Source organism: Octopus bimaculoides, chromosome 14, assembly GCF_046866305.1.
Source record: "Octopus bimaculoides isolate indiv1 chromosome 14, ASM4686630v1, whole genome shotgun sequence".
NCBI classification, from domain to species: domain Eukaryota; kingdom Metazoa; phylum Mollusca; class Cephalopoda; order Octopoda; family Octopodidae; genus Octopus; species Octopus bimaculoides.
In genome coordinates, this window is record NC_142941.1 from 21,448,349 (window position 1) to 21,463,679 (window position 15,331).

A 15,331-nucleotide genomic window follows, 5' to 3' on the forward strand; every position below is an offset into this window, starting at 1 on the left:
GGATTCTTTTATTGTTATACAATTGTTATCTAGCTTTGTTATGAGCATGGTATAAAGATAAGTATCCTATATATACTAAAATGTACCTCTTATTCTCTCTTCCACAAATGTGGAAACAGGTTCTGAAATATTCGCAATCAGAGTGGAACAAAATGAAGCAGGAACAAGAGCTGGAATTTCAGACGCGGCTACTCCAAAAGGAGAAGGATTGGAGCAAGAAGCTGGCAGAGAAGGAGCGTCGTATCACTGACCATGAAAAGAGAATTATGTTACTTGATGACCAATGTCGGAACTTGAAACAATCCAATGAAGATATGAGGTCAGTTAATCATAGTTTAAATATTAACTTCATTCTTGTTCTTAATAACTGGGTTTTGATAGCTGTTCTTATTCAAATATTTTGGGTGAGTTTTTGTGGCTGGGTGTTGTTTTTATTTTACTCTACTAATTTCTGTTGAATGGCTTCCTTAACATTGACCACTGAACTTCTGATATGATAGGAACGCATTTTCAACTAGCTTGGGTGAAGAAAATAAAGTGATGCTCTTTGCCTAGAGACATTCATTTGAATGTATCAACTCATCTGTTCTTAATCAATTCACAGCTTTAACATTTCAACCTTTAAATCTCTAAGTGCTATTTTCAAAAATTAGATAACCATTTTTTCCATCACAGAGCAGGTTAGATAAATTTGTATGTGAGCCTTACACATCTTTCACAGAGTCATCAATATCTTCATTTAATTCTTTTACATCTAGTAACTATCAAATGAAGCAGTACCATTACTAGGTAAGGTCAGTTTGTAGGTAGTTGACAACTATCTTGCTCATATAGAAACACTTCTGGAAGAAATTTTGTTTTTGTGTAAATAATTGTTGTTTTCATTAAGATTATGTCCTTTAAATTATCAAAGCTTTTTTTTTAATTGGTACCTCCCAAAATATTAACCTGCCTAGTTTAACCAAAGTGTGTGATGTTTTAATCACCTCAATTGAATAAGAGATAAACCTTTCACTACTGAACCCTCTTGTAGTTTGATTTCTAATGTTAACAACCCAACCAACCAGTATTAAATTCATATCTAAATTAAAATCTCATTATTACTTGAAGAATAGCATGAGATTTCAGTTGGTTAAAAAGTCCATCTTAGTACCATCTAAGACCTTTTAGTTATACTTCAGACTCCAGTTTAATTTATCAATAAATTAATGAAGAGTACCAAATATTTTACTCAACGTCAAAATTAATTACAATGCAAAAACAAAACAGTTTATTCTTTTATCTTTTATGTGTATGAATAAGTTAGGCCAAATTTAGAATTATAAGTACTAAATTGTTAAGTAATTGTACTTTTTGTTAAGACAGATCTCTGATACTGAAGCAATAATTTGCCTTTAAAGCAAATTTACAGGATCTTTTTTTTAACTTAAGAGGAAAATTCACCTGTGTTGAGTCTAAGCTTTTGAAACAACTGATTTTATCAATATAGATTTGTTTGGCTGAAAATATGAACTTGAACAAATTTCCAAGATGCAGTCTCTCACTGGAATGTGTGTTGCAATATTCATTAAAGTTGCTATATATTACATTATCATTAAATAGTTGTTGTAGAATAGAGTTAGCATATGTTTTCTTGTTAATTGTTTTGTCATTTCGTTGTATATGATAGAATGATATTATTTTATTTCAGGCTGATTGTTGCAGAATTTGAAAAAACAATTTCACAGTTACAAGGTAAATCTAAAAACCCTTAAAGATGCTCTCGCCCTCTTTCTTCTCAGTTGTTTTAAGTAGTTTAATTTCCTAGAAGGGAGTATACTTCCTGAAAGGTTTAATGGAAATAAGGAATTAAAATTGTTTCAGTAAAAGTTGAAATGGCCTTAAGCTGCATTACAAACAGCAATGCTCCATGATAGTGAGATGTGGACCTTGAATGCAGAAGATATGTGAAGGTTAGAGAGGAATGAAGCTATTTTGCTCTGCTGGATGTGCAATGTTAGTGTACATGTGCAACAGAGCACTTTTGTATTGAGAGAAAAGTTGGACATAAGAGGAATTAGATGCAGTGTACAAGAGAGAAGACACTGCTAATTTGGTCATGTAATGCATATTGATGTAGACAGTTTGCATACAGAAGTGCCGATCGCTTAAAGTGGATAGAATTTCTGGAAGAGACATGGGACAAAGTACTGAAAGCTGATCTCAAGACACTTGGCCTTACAACGGAGATGACTAAGGACCAAGATATCTGACACCTTTTTGTACTCAAGAATTGATGCTAGTGATGGTGTCACGTAAAAAGCACCCAGTACACTCTGTAAGGTGGTTTGTTATTAGGATGGGCATCCAGCCCTAGAAACCATACCAGAACAGACAACTGAGCTTAGTGCAGCCCCTAGCCTTACCAGCTCTAGTCAAACTGACCAACCCATGCCAGCATGGAAAATGGACTTTATACAATGATGCTGATGATGATGGACCTACCAAGAGTAAAAAATACCATTTAGAAGTTTCTCATCTGCTTTAAAATTTCTCAGTTATTAAAAATGAAATTATGCAAAGATGCTATCTATATAAGAAACAGTATTTAAGTTAGTGTTTAAACTCCATGCTTTTAATGTATAGAGTTTGAAAAATGTTAAACAGAAATAAATATATGATTAAAAAAAACAATTAACAATTGACAGCCACTATTTTCTTTTAAAACAATTCTATTTTCCTGGACCAACAAATTAACTAATATTTTTTTTCTTTTTTCTCACCATATATTTATTTGCAACTGGCTTTTTAATGCTTCCAACATTAAAAAGATAACTAAAAGTAAATAGGCAATAAGAAAAAAGATGTCTTTTCCATTATTTTTCAGTAAATGTGAGAGACAACTCTTTACATATTTCAGTATTATTCTGATTTCATCAGCAAATTTGTCATTTATGTTCACATCATTTTGAAGTATCTCTCTCTCTCTCTCTCCTTTTCCCCCTCGTATTTCCTCTCTTTCTCTTTTCCTCTCGTTGCTCACCTATTCTTCTACTTCCTCCCTCTCTTTCTCCCTCTACCACTCTCTCTCTTCCCTTTACACTGGCATGGTCACATGCTTCCGGTCAATAATCCTTTCCTTCCTTGGCTTTCGCCAAGCAACGCACGCCACCACTTTGTCTCTCTCGGTTCCGTGCCTCATCGCGTTCATACACACATAATTTTTCTCGTCTGGCCGTAAAGCCTTTTCTGTTTGTTTTCCTGTCTTGTTTTTTGTCCGCCACTACATTCCTCCATGGCTAGATTTAATTTGCGTATACAAATTTAATCTGCGATCCATGGGACGAGCCGTTTTAACGATGTGTCCTGCCCGAAGCTCGTCGAAACGCCGGTGTTAAAACGTGGGTAGCTGGTGAAGTAGAATGTTCTCTATGTGGCTCGTGTGTTCTCGTCTACGTTTGTTTGCAATGTCCTGTACCCAGATATGCACCTATACATACAGGTGGATGTCGGTATGCACATACCTGTACGTATATATGCATATACTCATTTACTATTTGTTTTTATATATATATATATCACACACACACACTAAACATATTCCTTTCATTCATCCAGCTGAAAAAGAGAAGTCGAAAAGTGCCTCCCAGGAATCAATGGAAACTCTAATACGGGAACGTGATCAAGTAAGTTTATTACCATTTATTCTCAGTGTTGTAAGTTGTTTTATATTGTTTTGTTTTTACCTTTTTTTAAAATTTTTTTTATTCTTTTGTCTTATAATGTCTGTTTTCTTCTCTACTTCGTGTGGGCTTCAGTAAGATGCCAAAGCTAGTTTCTCCATCGCTGCTAGACTTTACTGGCTTATTAATGAACATTTTAACTTGTTTCAGTCTTTTGATTGCACCCATACTGGGCACTGCCTTGAACAGTTTTAGTTGAACAAATCAACCCCAGGACTGTTTTTTTTTTAAGCCTAGTTACTTCTTTTATCAGTCCTTTTTGCTGAACTACTAAGTTACAGGGAGGTAAAACACACCAACACCAGCTGTCAAGTGGTGATGGGGGGGACAAACATGATAGGCTTCTTTCAGTTTCTGTCTACCAAATCCACTCACAAGTCTATAATAAAAGACACTTGCCCAAGGTGCCACACAGTGGGACTGAACCCAGAATCCATGTGATTGGGAAGCAAACTTCTTACCACACAGCCACACCTGCACCTTTCCTTCTAAAGAAAGAATTCCTAAGGAGGCCTGGCTATATTTCAATGTTACAAACCAGTGAGGAAACCTCTACATCATTATTATACTTTGTCAGCTTTTCACATATTTTTAGTTTTTCTGAAATGTCTTCAAGATTCGTGCATGTGTGTATAATATCACATTTGATGTTTTTTATTTTTTCAGGCCCTTGAAGATTTACAATCTGTGGAAACAGCATTCTCAGATCTTCATCGACGTTACGAGAAAACAAAAAATGTTGTAGAAGGTTTTAAGAAAGTAAGAAACTTTTTTTTTAGCAACTGTTTTCCTTTGTTTTTCTTTTCAATGACTAAAAATCATAACAGCCAAAGTAAAGAATGGTTGCATGGTTGATTTCTCCAATCAAGCTTTCCATTGTATAGAGAGAAAGAGAAAGTAACTTATGAGGCGCAGGATGAGTGCACATTCTAGGCCTGGTTGCAGGCAATGAATAATGGAACATTACACATACAATAGGAAGGGAAAAATCAGAGGGAGAGAGAGAGGAAGAGGAGAAGAGGGTATAAATGACAGAGTAGTCATGAGAAGAGTTATACAAATGAAGAATTTGTTTTATTTAATTTTATATTAAGGTAATAAATATTTTTCTTAAGAAAATTAGTATTCAGGTCATCATTTTGTATAAGCACCAAGAAATTTGATAAAAGTTATATTGTAATTATTGTATGTATGCCATATTTCTTGATAATACTCCCATGGTGGCAAAAGTATACTTCCAAAGTTATGTCATATGACAAATAAAGCTCTAATAGTAGTAGTAGTAGTAGTAGCAGCAGTAGCAGTAGTAGTATCAGCAGCAATGATGATTTCTTTATTGGCCACAAGTGAGAACCACAAAAGACAAAATACAATACACAAAAAGGTGAGGTTTACATCAATCAAACAGGAGACAACAACAATACAAATATGACAAAAGATATAAAAATAGAATTCAGAAAAATAAATAAATAGAATCCCCAATAGAAGATGCAGTCCACCTTAGGTAATTTTGGGGTGAAACCCTACACAAAAAGTTCTGGATTACTCTATTGTCTCCAAGGCATCACAAGTGCTCTCTTCTAGTTTCTTTCATCCTACTTAGAAAAGCCTACTCAGAGTAGGCCCATTCAGCCTCACCAATCTTGCCATTCTCATCCACCTTCTGTTTTCACCTTTGTCTTTAAGTGATAATTTTTTGAAGAAATTAATGAGAGTTTAGCCAGATAGGAAAGTGCCTGTCCTCAAGCCTTTCAGATGGGTCCACCACATAGCCTCTTTCCCCACAACCACCAAGCAGAAAAAAATCTGCCTTCCTTCTCTGCTAAAGAAGTGGGTGTGTCAGTCTTCATTATATACTCAGTGGACAGCCAGATTCATCTTACACAAGACAACAGCTGCTTGACACAAGCCGACAAGTCACTAATGCACAGACATTAAACAGTTGCATGCAGGACAGTTTCATCCCCTGTATGCACCTCAAACAGGTTCAACTGTTGGAAGTTGTTCATAATCTTTTTCCTGAAAGTCCTCCAGAAGAGATCACTTACTGTTCTCTTCAATTCCAGGCCACCTTCACACATACCCTTAGTTAAACCCCTATAGAAATCTTGAGTTGTTTTCTCACTAATAACTTTGTCCAGCTGATACAATGGTGTGTAATAATAATTGTTTTTAGCATGGACATAGGGCCTGAGATTTGAGGGAGGGGTCTAGTTGATATATTTACCCTATCTCATGCTTGTAAGGTCATGAATTTGAATCCTGGCAGCACATTATTTCACATTGCCCCAATCCACTCAGCTGGCAAAAATGTGTAGCACCTGTATTTCAAAAGACCAACCTTGTCACATTCTGTGTCATGCTGAATCTCCTTGACAATACATTAAGGATATACATGTCTGTGGAGTGCTCAGCCACTTACACATTAATTCCTCAAGCAGGTTGTTCTGTTGATCATATCAACTGGAGCCATCATTGTCACAACTGATGGGGTGCCAGGTTTTTTTTTTATTCACACTAGAGGAATGAAAGGCAATAGTAGTAGTCATCGTCCTTTCTACTGTAGCCACAAGGCCCAAAATTTTGGTGAGTGCTGGCTAGTCAGTTACCTCAACCTGAAAGGACAAATGGGAAAGTCGACCTCAGCAGAATTTGAACTCAGAACATAAAGAGCTGGAAGAAATGCCACTAAGCATTTTGTCCAGCATACTGCTGATTCTGCCAGCTTGCTGCCTAAATGATGATGATAATTCAAATTTTAGCACAGGGCCAGCAATTTCAAAGAGTGAGTAAGTCAGTTACATCAACCCTAGTACTCAGCTGGTACTTATTTTATCGACCCTGAAAGGATGAAAGGCAACGATTAGCCAGAGATGATTTTTAAAATTAGAAGATCCGAAATGAACTTGACTGCTCTCACAAACGAGAATACTAAAAATGAACCCAACCGTTCTCAAAAATTAAGTTAAAAAAAGCGGAAAAATAATCCAGAATTCTTGTCCGGTACCGCATCAGTTCCAAAATATAATCAGTTTGTGCCAGTCACGAGGTCAAACATCCCTGAAAGTTTCATCTGAATCCATCCAGCGGTTCTTGAGATATCTTGTCCACAGACAAACAAACAAACAAATGTGGCTGCAAACAATACTCCTGCCTTTGCTAAGGCAGAGGTAATAATATTGGATAGTTCTGAGGAGACATAAATATTCCATGAATATGAATTATTTCAATAAAATTGTTCCAGTATTTAATGCTTATTAATCCATCTATTTTTGTTCAGAATGAAGAAATTTTAAAGAAATGCGTCCAAGACTACCAACAGAAAATCACCCGAGCAGAACAAAAACTGGCTGCCATCCGACAACAAGCTGAAGATAAACTAGAAAAGTGAGTATACTAAATTGTTCTGGATGACATTTTTAGATCAACTGAAGCTAGTAATAACATTGTCTTCTTATCACAAAGACACAAATTTACAAGGGTACTGTTGAGTGGATATCTTTCTGGTGCCAACATAACTGACCTCAGAGAGCTGAAAAGTAAATTCCAACAATTAAATATCAGTCAAGCAATATACCAACTCTAACTTCTATCACTTTATAACTAATAATATCAACTTAGATACAATTATTAGTAGTAATACTGAGACATAGTGGTTATTAGTAATATCAACTTTGTGACTATTTATTGGTAATAATGTCAACTTAGACATACTTGGTTTCAAATTTTGGCACAAGGCCAGCAAGTTTGGGGGAGGGCATAAGTCAAATTCTATTGACCCCAGTGCTCAACCAATACATATTTTATCAGCCCCAAAAGGATGAAAAGCAAAGTTGATCTTAACGGAATTTAAACTCAGAATGTGCAGACAAAAAAAACCACTAAGCATTTTGCCTGGTGTGCTAACAATTCAGCCAGCTCACTGACTTTATACTTGTTACAAATATTTGTTGAAGTAAGTTGGCAGAATTGTTAGCGTGCCAGACAAAATGCTTAGCATTTCATCCTATCTTCATGTTATGAGTTCAAATTCTGCTAAAGTTGACTTTGCCTTTCATCTTTTCAGAGTTGATAAAATAAGTACCAGTTGAGCACTGGGATCAATGTAAGTGACTTAACCCCTCTCCCAAAATGTTCTATCCTTGGGCCAAAATTTGAAACCAATATTAAGACATAGCGGTAATTAGAAATAATCTTAACTAAGATGTAGTGGTTAACAGCTAAGAAAGAAATTCAATATTTCCTTCTGTTATGAACAGTGTGTTGTTATTAAGCTAAAGCAACTCAAGTAGATCCATGTTGAAAGGCATTCCAACATGGCTACCTTGTCTTGTCTTTCTTTGGACATATTAGGGCTTGCATCATATTCTCAAATGTCTCTGTTGTTTAAAACCACAGGGTATAGTTTGTAGGTGATTTAGCAACTATTTATAGCAGGTCAAATAACCATGTAGAGCTGAGATCCTTAATAGTGTCCCCACAGGCACCATGGTACCCATCAACTCTCTTGTGGATGGAACTTCTGGAAGAGGGAGACCCAGAAAGACATGGGACAAAGTATTGAAAGCTGATCTCAAGACACTTAGCCTTAAAAAGGAGATGACCAGGGACCAAGATATCTGACACCTTGTTGTACTCAAGAAGTCGTGTCCACCACAGCAGAATTGATACCAGTGATGGTGCCACGTAAAAAGCACTGGTGTTGATGCCACATTCAAAACACTGGTGCTGTTGCTACATAAAAAGCACCCAGTACACTCTATAAGGTGGTTGGTGTTAGGATGGGCATCCAGCCCTAGAAACCATACCAGAACAGACAACAGAGCCTAGTGCAGTCCCTAGCCTTACCAGCTCCAGTTAAACTGACCGACCCATACCAGCATGGAAAATGGACCTTATATGGGCTGGCTATCTTTTACTTGTTTCAATCATTAAGCTGTGGCCATACTGGGACATTGCATTGAAAATTTCTTGAACCTGATACTTATTCTATCAGTCTCTTTTGCCAAATCACTAAGTTACGGGGACATAAACACAACAACACCAGTTGTCAAATAGTGGTGGAGGACATCCTCAGACACAAAGACACATGCACACATATATATTTATATACAACAGGCTTTTTTCAGTTTCCATCTACCAAATCCACTCACAAGTCTTTTTATTGGTCTGAGGCTATAGTTGAAGACACTTGCCCAAGGTGCCATGCAGTGGAACTGAACCCAGAACCATGTGGTCGGGAAGCAAATTTCTTACCACACATCCATCCCTGCACCCATGATGTATATTTTTATTTCACTTTTTTTTAAGGTTACTTATTTAACTCACTGAGTGCACTATATTCTCCAACTGGTTTCCTCTGGCCCATAAAATGTTTCTAAACAAGTATTTAAAATACCAGTATTGTGAACATTTAGAAAGCAATATTTTACTAAAGGTTACCTTCATGGGATCTTTTAAACATTAGTAGCACCACCTTAGTTCAATGGTATAAACAGGTAAATAAACATTTATCAAACTTTCCCTTGAAATAAACAAATTTGATTGCATATATTGGCATAAAAGCTAACAGTTTTTGTTTTCCAAAGCATTCCATTTTGTTTGTCAGAAGTATAAAAGCAAAAACCTTCCACTCCCACAAGACCTCCAATACTGCTTTTTTTTTCTGTAATATTTTTTTTTACTTTTAGTCATAAAATGTGTGGCCCAAGTAAAAACTAAAGAATGTACCACTTTGACACAAAACGAAATGAAGCCTATTCTTTCCTCAGTGTTTGTTTATTGTTTGCTGGTATTGTTGAAGCACCAAGAAGGGAAAAAAAACAATGTTGAACATCCTTTTCAGTCTAATCACTTATCTTTTAATAATAGGCACCCAATTAAAAGCAGAAAATAAGTCAACTAAAGTCTATCTATCCAGCTACTGCATTTTTCTTTTTTTTTTTTTTTTTACTTGAAATGTGGTAAAATCTAAAAATACTGCTATTCTTTCAGAATTTCTCACACTTTCTCATAAAAATAAAAATTTTAAAAAGAGTAAGAAAAACATTCCAGTATGGTGAGTTGTTAAAAGAAGTATTTCTGAGTGGTGCTAATAGATTATTCAATGGGTTTTCTAACATGAGATTGTATCAACAATACAAGATATATACATTATTAGATGACAACATTACAAGTATACGAGTAATTTCAGTTGAAAGGTAAATTCGGTGAAAGATTATCTGAGTAATATGTGATTAGTTCAAATTACAGTTTTATTAATTTGTTTAATTTTGGCTCCAGGTCAGCAATTTTTGGTGGGTAAGGGCAAGTTAATTGCATCAACCCCAGTACCTGGCTGGTGCTTTATTTTATTGACCCCAAAATGATAGAAGATAAAGTTGGCAGAATTTGTATTCAGAACATAATGAGCCAGAAGAAATGCTACTAAGTATCCATTTCTTCCAGCTCTTATCAGACATGACTTAACTAAAAGTTATGCTAAGAATGGTATTTAGTGAGTGTTGTAGGCAAAATTTTCAGTAGTTATTAAAAAATATTGCCTATGAAAGGATAAGAATATTATAGCATTCAAACTATATGCAGTGTCAGTACATATGCTTCTGCACATACTGTCTGTGATTACCACTAACAGGGCACTAGCAATGGTCATCATTGTCAAAGAATGCATTGCACTCTGTAAAAAAGGATAAAATTTTTCCAAACCTTATGTCATTCCAATCTACTATCTATCCATCAAGAAGTGCTGTGTAGCAAAATACTTTCACCTAGTTATGTCATGAATGGTGTTATAAAACAATCAACAACTTAAGTGTTTCATTGACTTTTCAGAGTTTTACTGAAAGAAAATACAAAAATACAGATGATAAGCAACCTGATCTCATTTTACATATGATGGCTGAATAATGGCAAAGTTCTTATAAGGTTTATAAGTTTAATTGAAGAAATAACATTTTCTCAAACCCCAAAATCAAAATATTAACCAACAAAATTACTTTTGCTAGTCACTAGATATGGGTGTTTTATCACAGACAACTCAAATTCTTTAAACTTGGAGCTTTGAGAGAAAGGTTGCTGATAAGCCCTATAAAATTATTTAAAGAAAAACTGATTTAGTAGATTTTTCAGCTGAAGATCAAATTTCATGTACATTTTCCAAAAGTGACATGTACAGCTGATCATCACACTAACTTTTCATCATTTCTTATCTGCCAGAATAGTCTGAAAAAAGTTTGTGTTACTATCATGGAGCTAATTATCACCTTTTTTTTAAATCTAAATCCTTTTACATGTTACATAAATCTAACAGATTTAAATGAATCTGTTGGAAGACTTGTTCAGATAAGAATAGAATATTTGAAACTTGAGATTTTGAGCTAAAATCCCTTGTTGCAGGTAACTTTTGGAATTTGGTTATTAGGAAAAAATTTCCATTTTTAAAATGAATAGCATACAGAAGAAAACCACTTTTTGCATCCACTTAGCTATGTGAATCTGTTTTCAACTTTTAGCATTATAATGCTCAAAATATAGATCTCAATTTATCAATGTATATTTTGTTTTGATGACCATTTACAAACAGGCAGATCATCACCATTTTGAGGCATCAGCCAGTGAAATTCAATGCTAAAAATTACATTATTTTAAAATTACTTCTAAACTTTTTTTTTTTTTTGCATAAAAATATAGCTGTTTCACATTAATTTATTTTTGTTCTTGTATATGATGTTTATCAATGGTATCTTTCAATCGCTCCAGGATGATTCTTGTAAGGACTTTGCTTGGAATGGAAGCAAGGTAATTCCCCTCCACTTTTCACATTGTGATAAATCCCCACTCTTCGGCAGCTTCACCAAAAGACCCATCTTCCAGTCGGTTGGGATCTTCTCTGCCGTCCATACCAGGTTCAGCACCTGGTGCATATGATCAATCATCTCTTCTCCTCCTGCCTTCAGTGCCTCTGCTGGTATGCTATCCACTCCTGCCACCTTTCCGTTCTCTAAGCTCTTCACGGCTTTGCAGATTTCTGGCTTGGTGATTTCTCCAATGTGGATATTGAGTGGGATCCCTGGCCCCAATTCTGGTGGATCTTGAGGTGGAGAGCGGTTAAGTGTTTCTTGGAAGTGTTCCTTCCATCTCACCAGATACCATTGACAAGCAACTCAGAGATGAGCAGGCAGGTGTCAGAAAGGAGAGGGTCAGCACAGGAGTCAGGCAGGGCTGTTTGTTGTCACCACTCCTGTTCCTTGTCGTGCTGGACTGGGTCACCAGGATGGCCTATGCTACATCCGGGAAAGGTATTCAGTGGACACTGATGAACAAGCTGGAGGACTTGGACTACACAGATGATCTTGCGCTACTGTCACATCGCCTGCAAAATAAGGTAGACCATCTGAGAGAAACTTCACGGCGAGTGGGCTTGAGGATCAGCCAGGAAAAGACAAAAGTGCTGCATATCAACAACAAGCAGGAAGAGCCAATCACAATCGAGGGGGGCACCAGTGGAGGGTGTTAGTGAGTTCGTCTATCTTGGCAGCAAGATCAGCAAATCAGGTGGATCAGACGATGACATCACTGCAAGAAGCAAGAAGGATTGGCGAGTCTTCGCTATTCTTCGGCCGGTATGGAAGTCCACTGCCATCTAAACTCTGCTTATTTAGTTTAAACTTAAAATCTGTGCTTTTGTATGGCTCTGAAACATGAAGAGCCACCTGCAGCAACTACAAGAAGATCCAGACCTTCATCAACAAATGTCTCTGGCAGATCCTCCATCTGAAGTGGTTCGACAGAGTGCCAAACACTGACCTGTGGGAAAGGGCCAACCAGGAGTCCATACATGTTCAGATTAGACGATGGAAATGGAGATGGATCGGACATGCACTGCGGAAAGAACCCTCAAATGTGACACGACAAGCACTTGACTGGAACCCACAGGGGAAAAGGAAGCGAGGACGCCTGGAGCAGACATGGAAGTGGAGCATTTTGGATGAGCTCAGGACCACCGGCGTGACATGGGAAGCAGTCAAGTAACACGTCAATGACCACAAAAAGTGGAAAATAACTGTTGAGGCCCTATGCTCCACAGGGGGGAAAAAGGATTAAGAAGAAGTATGATGTTTATGTATAGGTCCAACTATTAATTTGTCTTTCAAATAAATTGGTACCATCACTGAGACTTATAAGAATGGTCTTAGATACAAGAAGGCTGAGGACTTCTGATGTAGAGTGTTTGCTACTAGCTTATAACGTCTTCTATTACATTTCATTAAATCTTATTCATTTTGTTTTTTTTTACCAGAGCCAACTCTGAAATAGACAAAGTGCGACGTAGTACTTCTGCAGAAATTGCAAAATTGGAAGCTGCATTGAAAAAGAGTGAGGTTCAGGTTCAGTCCATGGAAAGGACAATAGAACAGAAAGTAAGTAATTTTCTTTCTATTTTCTTAGTCCCCCCTCCCCTTTTTTTTCTTAGTTTAGTCTGAACACGTGTTTAGTTCCAAGACAGCTATGCTTAAGCAAACTTATGATCAAAGTCATTGCCTCTATGGGTAATCCTTCATTTTTGTGTATTTATGATTATATCATCCAAAATGTAATTATATTTTTAGATACAAGAGGGTGATTTGGTTGCTATTTTTCTCAATATACCAGACCATGTGACAAACAGCTGTATGAAAAAGAACACTGGAGTCTGTTGAGATTTTTGGCAAACAAAATTTTATTCTTTTCACACACAAAAAACAAATGTCATCACTATGCATGACAAAATGTCCTGAGAGTTTTGAATATTTTTCTTGGTTTATTTGTAGCAGCAGATAAAGTGTGGTTAGTTGCTTGCTGTGCTACTGTCTTTCATCCTCTGACTGTTCATTGCCTTTGCATTGACAGATGCTATCCACCATCTCCTACAGTGACTGTCAATGCTCTCCCTCTCTCTGCTGCTGCTGCTGCATCCCAAAGCTCTCTATCATGATGTCATGATATGTTGAATTTATAAGAGGCTCTGAAGGAAGTGTGACAAAAAGTGAAATTGTTGCTAGAGCCTATTCCATGTGAAGTCATGATTGGTCAGATTTTGTTGATTGTATGGGTAATATTCTAGTGATTGCTGAATATTCCCATCACACACCCTTTAGTTATGAGCCACCATTTACTTAGAAAACATCACCTCTCATCTGTTTTAGTTTGATTGGTTGATTTAATTTCATCTTTTTTTTTATATTGACACTTTGATTTAACTTATTGAAGAATGAAATGGATTTGCTTAAGAGTGAATGATACTGTTATAGTAAAGTGGCATAATTATTAGTGGATATAATCAGTATCTTAAAGTGATCCCAATTTAAATCTGCCTTAACAAACTGCAAGAAGGTTAAGATTTCTAATAAGCTGATATTGTAATTCAAGAGGTAGGTTGGTACTTTTCTGTGTCTGTAGCCAAAACACTTTACTCTCATATAGCACAGTCCTGCTCCTTTAAACAATGACGGTAGTATAAAACTGCTGTATGTTGCATCCATGGTTCTGTAATCAGCTAATGAAAGATTCACTATGACTCGAAACTCCCAATTCAAATTCATAATAATAGAATTGGATGGCAACAGAGAATCATGGGAACCCACAAAAAGTTTTATGTCAACATTACCAGTCTAACATGGAGGAGGATGGTCTGGTCACTAGCAGAAGGATCATTTGCCATAGAAAATTATACGAAATAACATCTTGATGTCACTCCTAGAACCCAAAAGTTTTTAAGACTTAACTCCCTACTATTGTAGTCTCTACTCTTACTTTCAACCATAACCCTTTAGCATTTAATCCAGCCATATCTGGCCCAAATATTCTACTTGTTTTATTTTAAAACTGACCAGATCCAACCTCTCACACCTACCCTATTGTCATTCTGAAAATATAGACTCACCATGGAAATCTCAAAGCTACGAAATAACGTGAGATTATTTCAAAACAATGTGAATAAATAAGCATTACGTTTAAGCAAAGAAATCTAATTGTTAATCAGTTAATATGGTACTTATATTTTTGTTTACTGACAAAAGGAAAGAAACAAATATTAATGTAAGCAGGATTTCAGCTAAAAGAAAAAAGTAGGTTTCCCAAATAAATAGCATTGACTTTTCTCTGCCTGAGATGTCCACAGTTCCTTGTCTTGAACATTAATTGATCTTGTTCTCTTTTTTTTCTTTTAGGCATTAGAGAATCAGGAATTAACTGCCATCTGTGATGAATTGATTGCTAAAGTTGGAGATGTGTCGTAGCAGTGACTTATTAACCACCCAACCCCTATCCCTTTCTAACAGACTATCATTTAGCTTTATTTTTTTTTTTCTTTGCTATCTCCTCTCTACATAAAAACTTTGATTCCTTGTTCTTCTGTTGTTTATTCCAAACTTTGAATGTATATTTTTCGTTTTCTGATTCACTACAATCTTTTGTTATATATTAGTGTTAGCACTGAACTTACTGTAAGCAATGTATCATTTTTATTTCATATTTTTTCAGTTATTATCTCTTTAGCCAATGTTTAACTTTCATTGAAGCAATATGAAAATGTTTTGTGCTTAACTTAAGAAATATATTACTCTTAAAAA

General features: G+C 36.0%; 1 protein-coding gene across 5 annotated transcripts in view; it reads left to right on the top strand.

Annotated features, from left to right (window-relative positions):
• The window catches only part of LOC106876125 (uncharacterized), a 383,532-nt gene extending 368,422 nt beyond the window's left edge, over positions 1-15,110 (top strand). For all 5 annotated transcript variants that reach the window (XM_089362492.1, XM_089362494.1, XM_089362495.1 and 2 more), the window contains 7 exons: positions 120-319; positions 1,691-1,734; positions 3,598-3,665; positions 4,389-4,481; positions 7,003-7,109; positions 13,021-13,141; positions 14,930-15,110. In XM_089362492.1, coding sequence (XP_089218618.1) covers positions 120-319; positions 1,691-1,734; positions 3,598-3,665; positions 4,389-4,481; positions 7,003-7,109; positions 13,021-13,141; positions 14,930-14,998 — 702 coding nt within the window. In that variant the 3' untranslated portion in view covers positions 14,999-15,110. The remainder of the gene's footprint in view (positions 1-119; positions 320-1,690; positions 1,735-3,597; positions 3,666-4,388; positions 4,482-7,002; positions 7,110-13,020; positions 13,142-14,929) is intronic.
• The last annotated feature ends 221 nt before the right edge of the window (positions 15,111-15,331 follow it).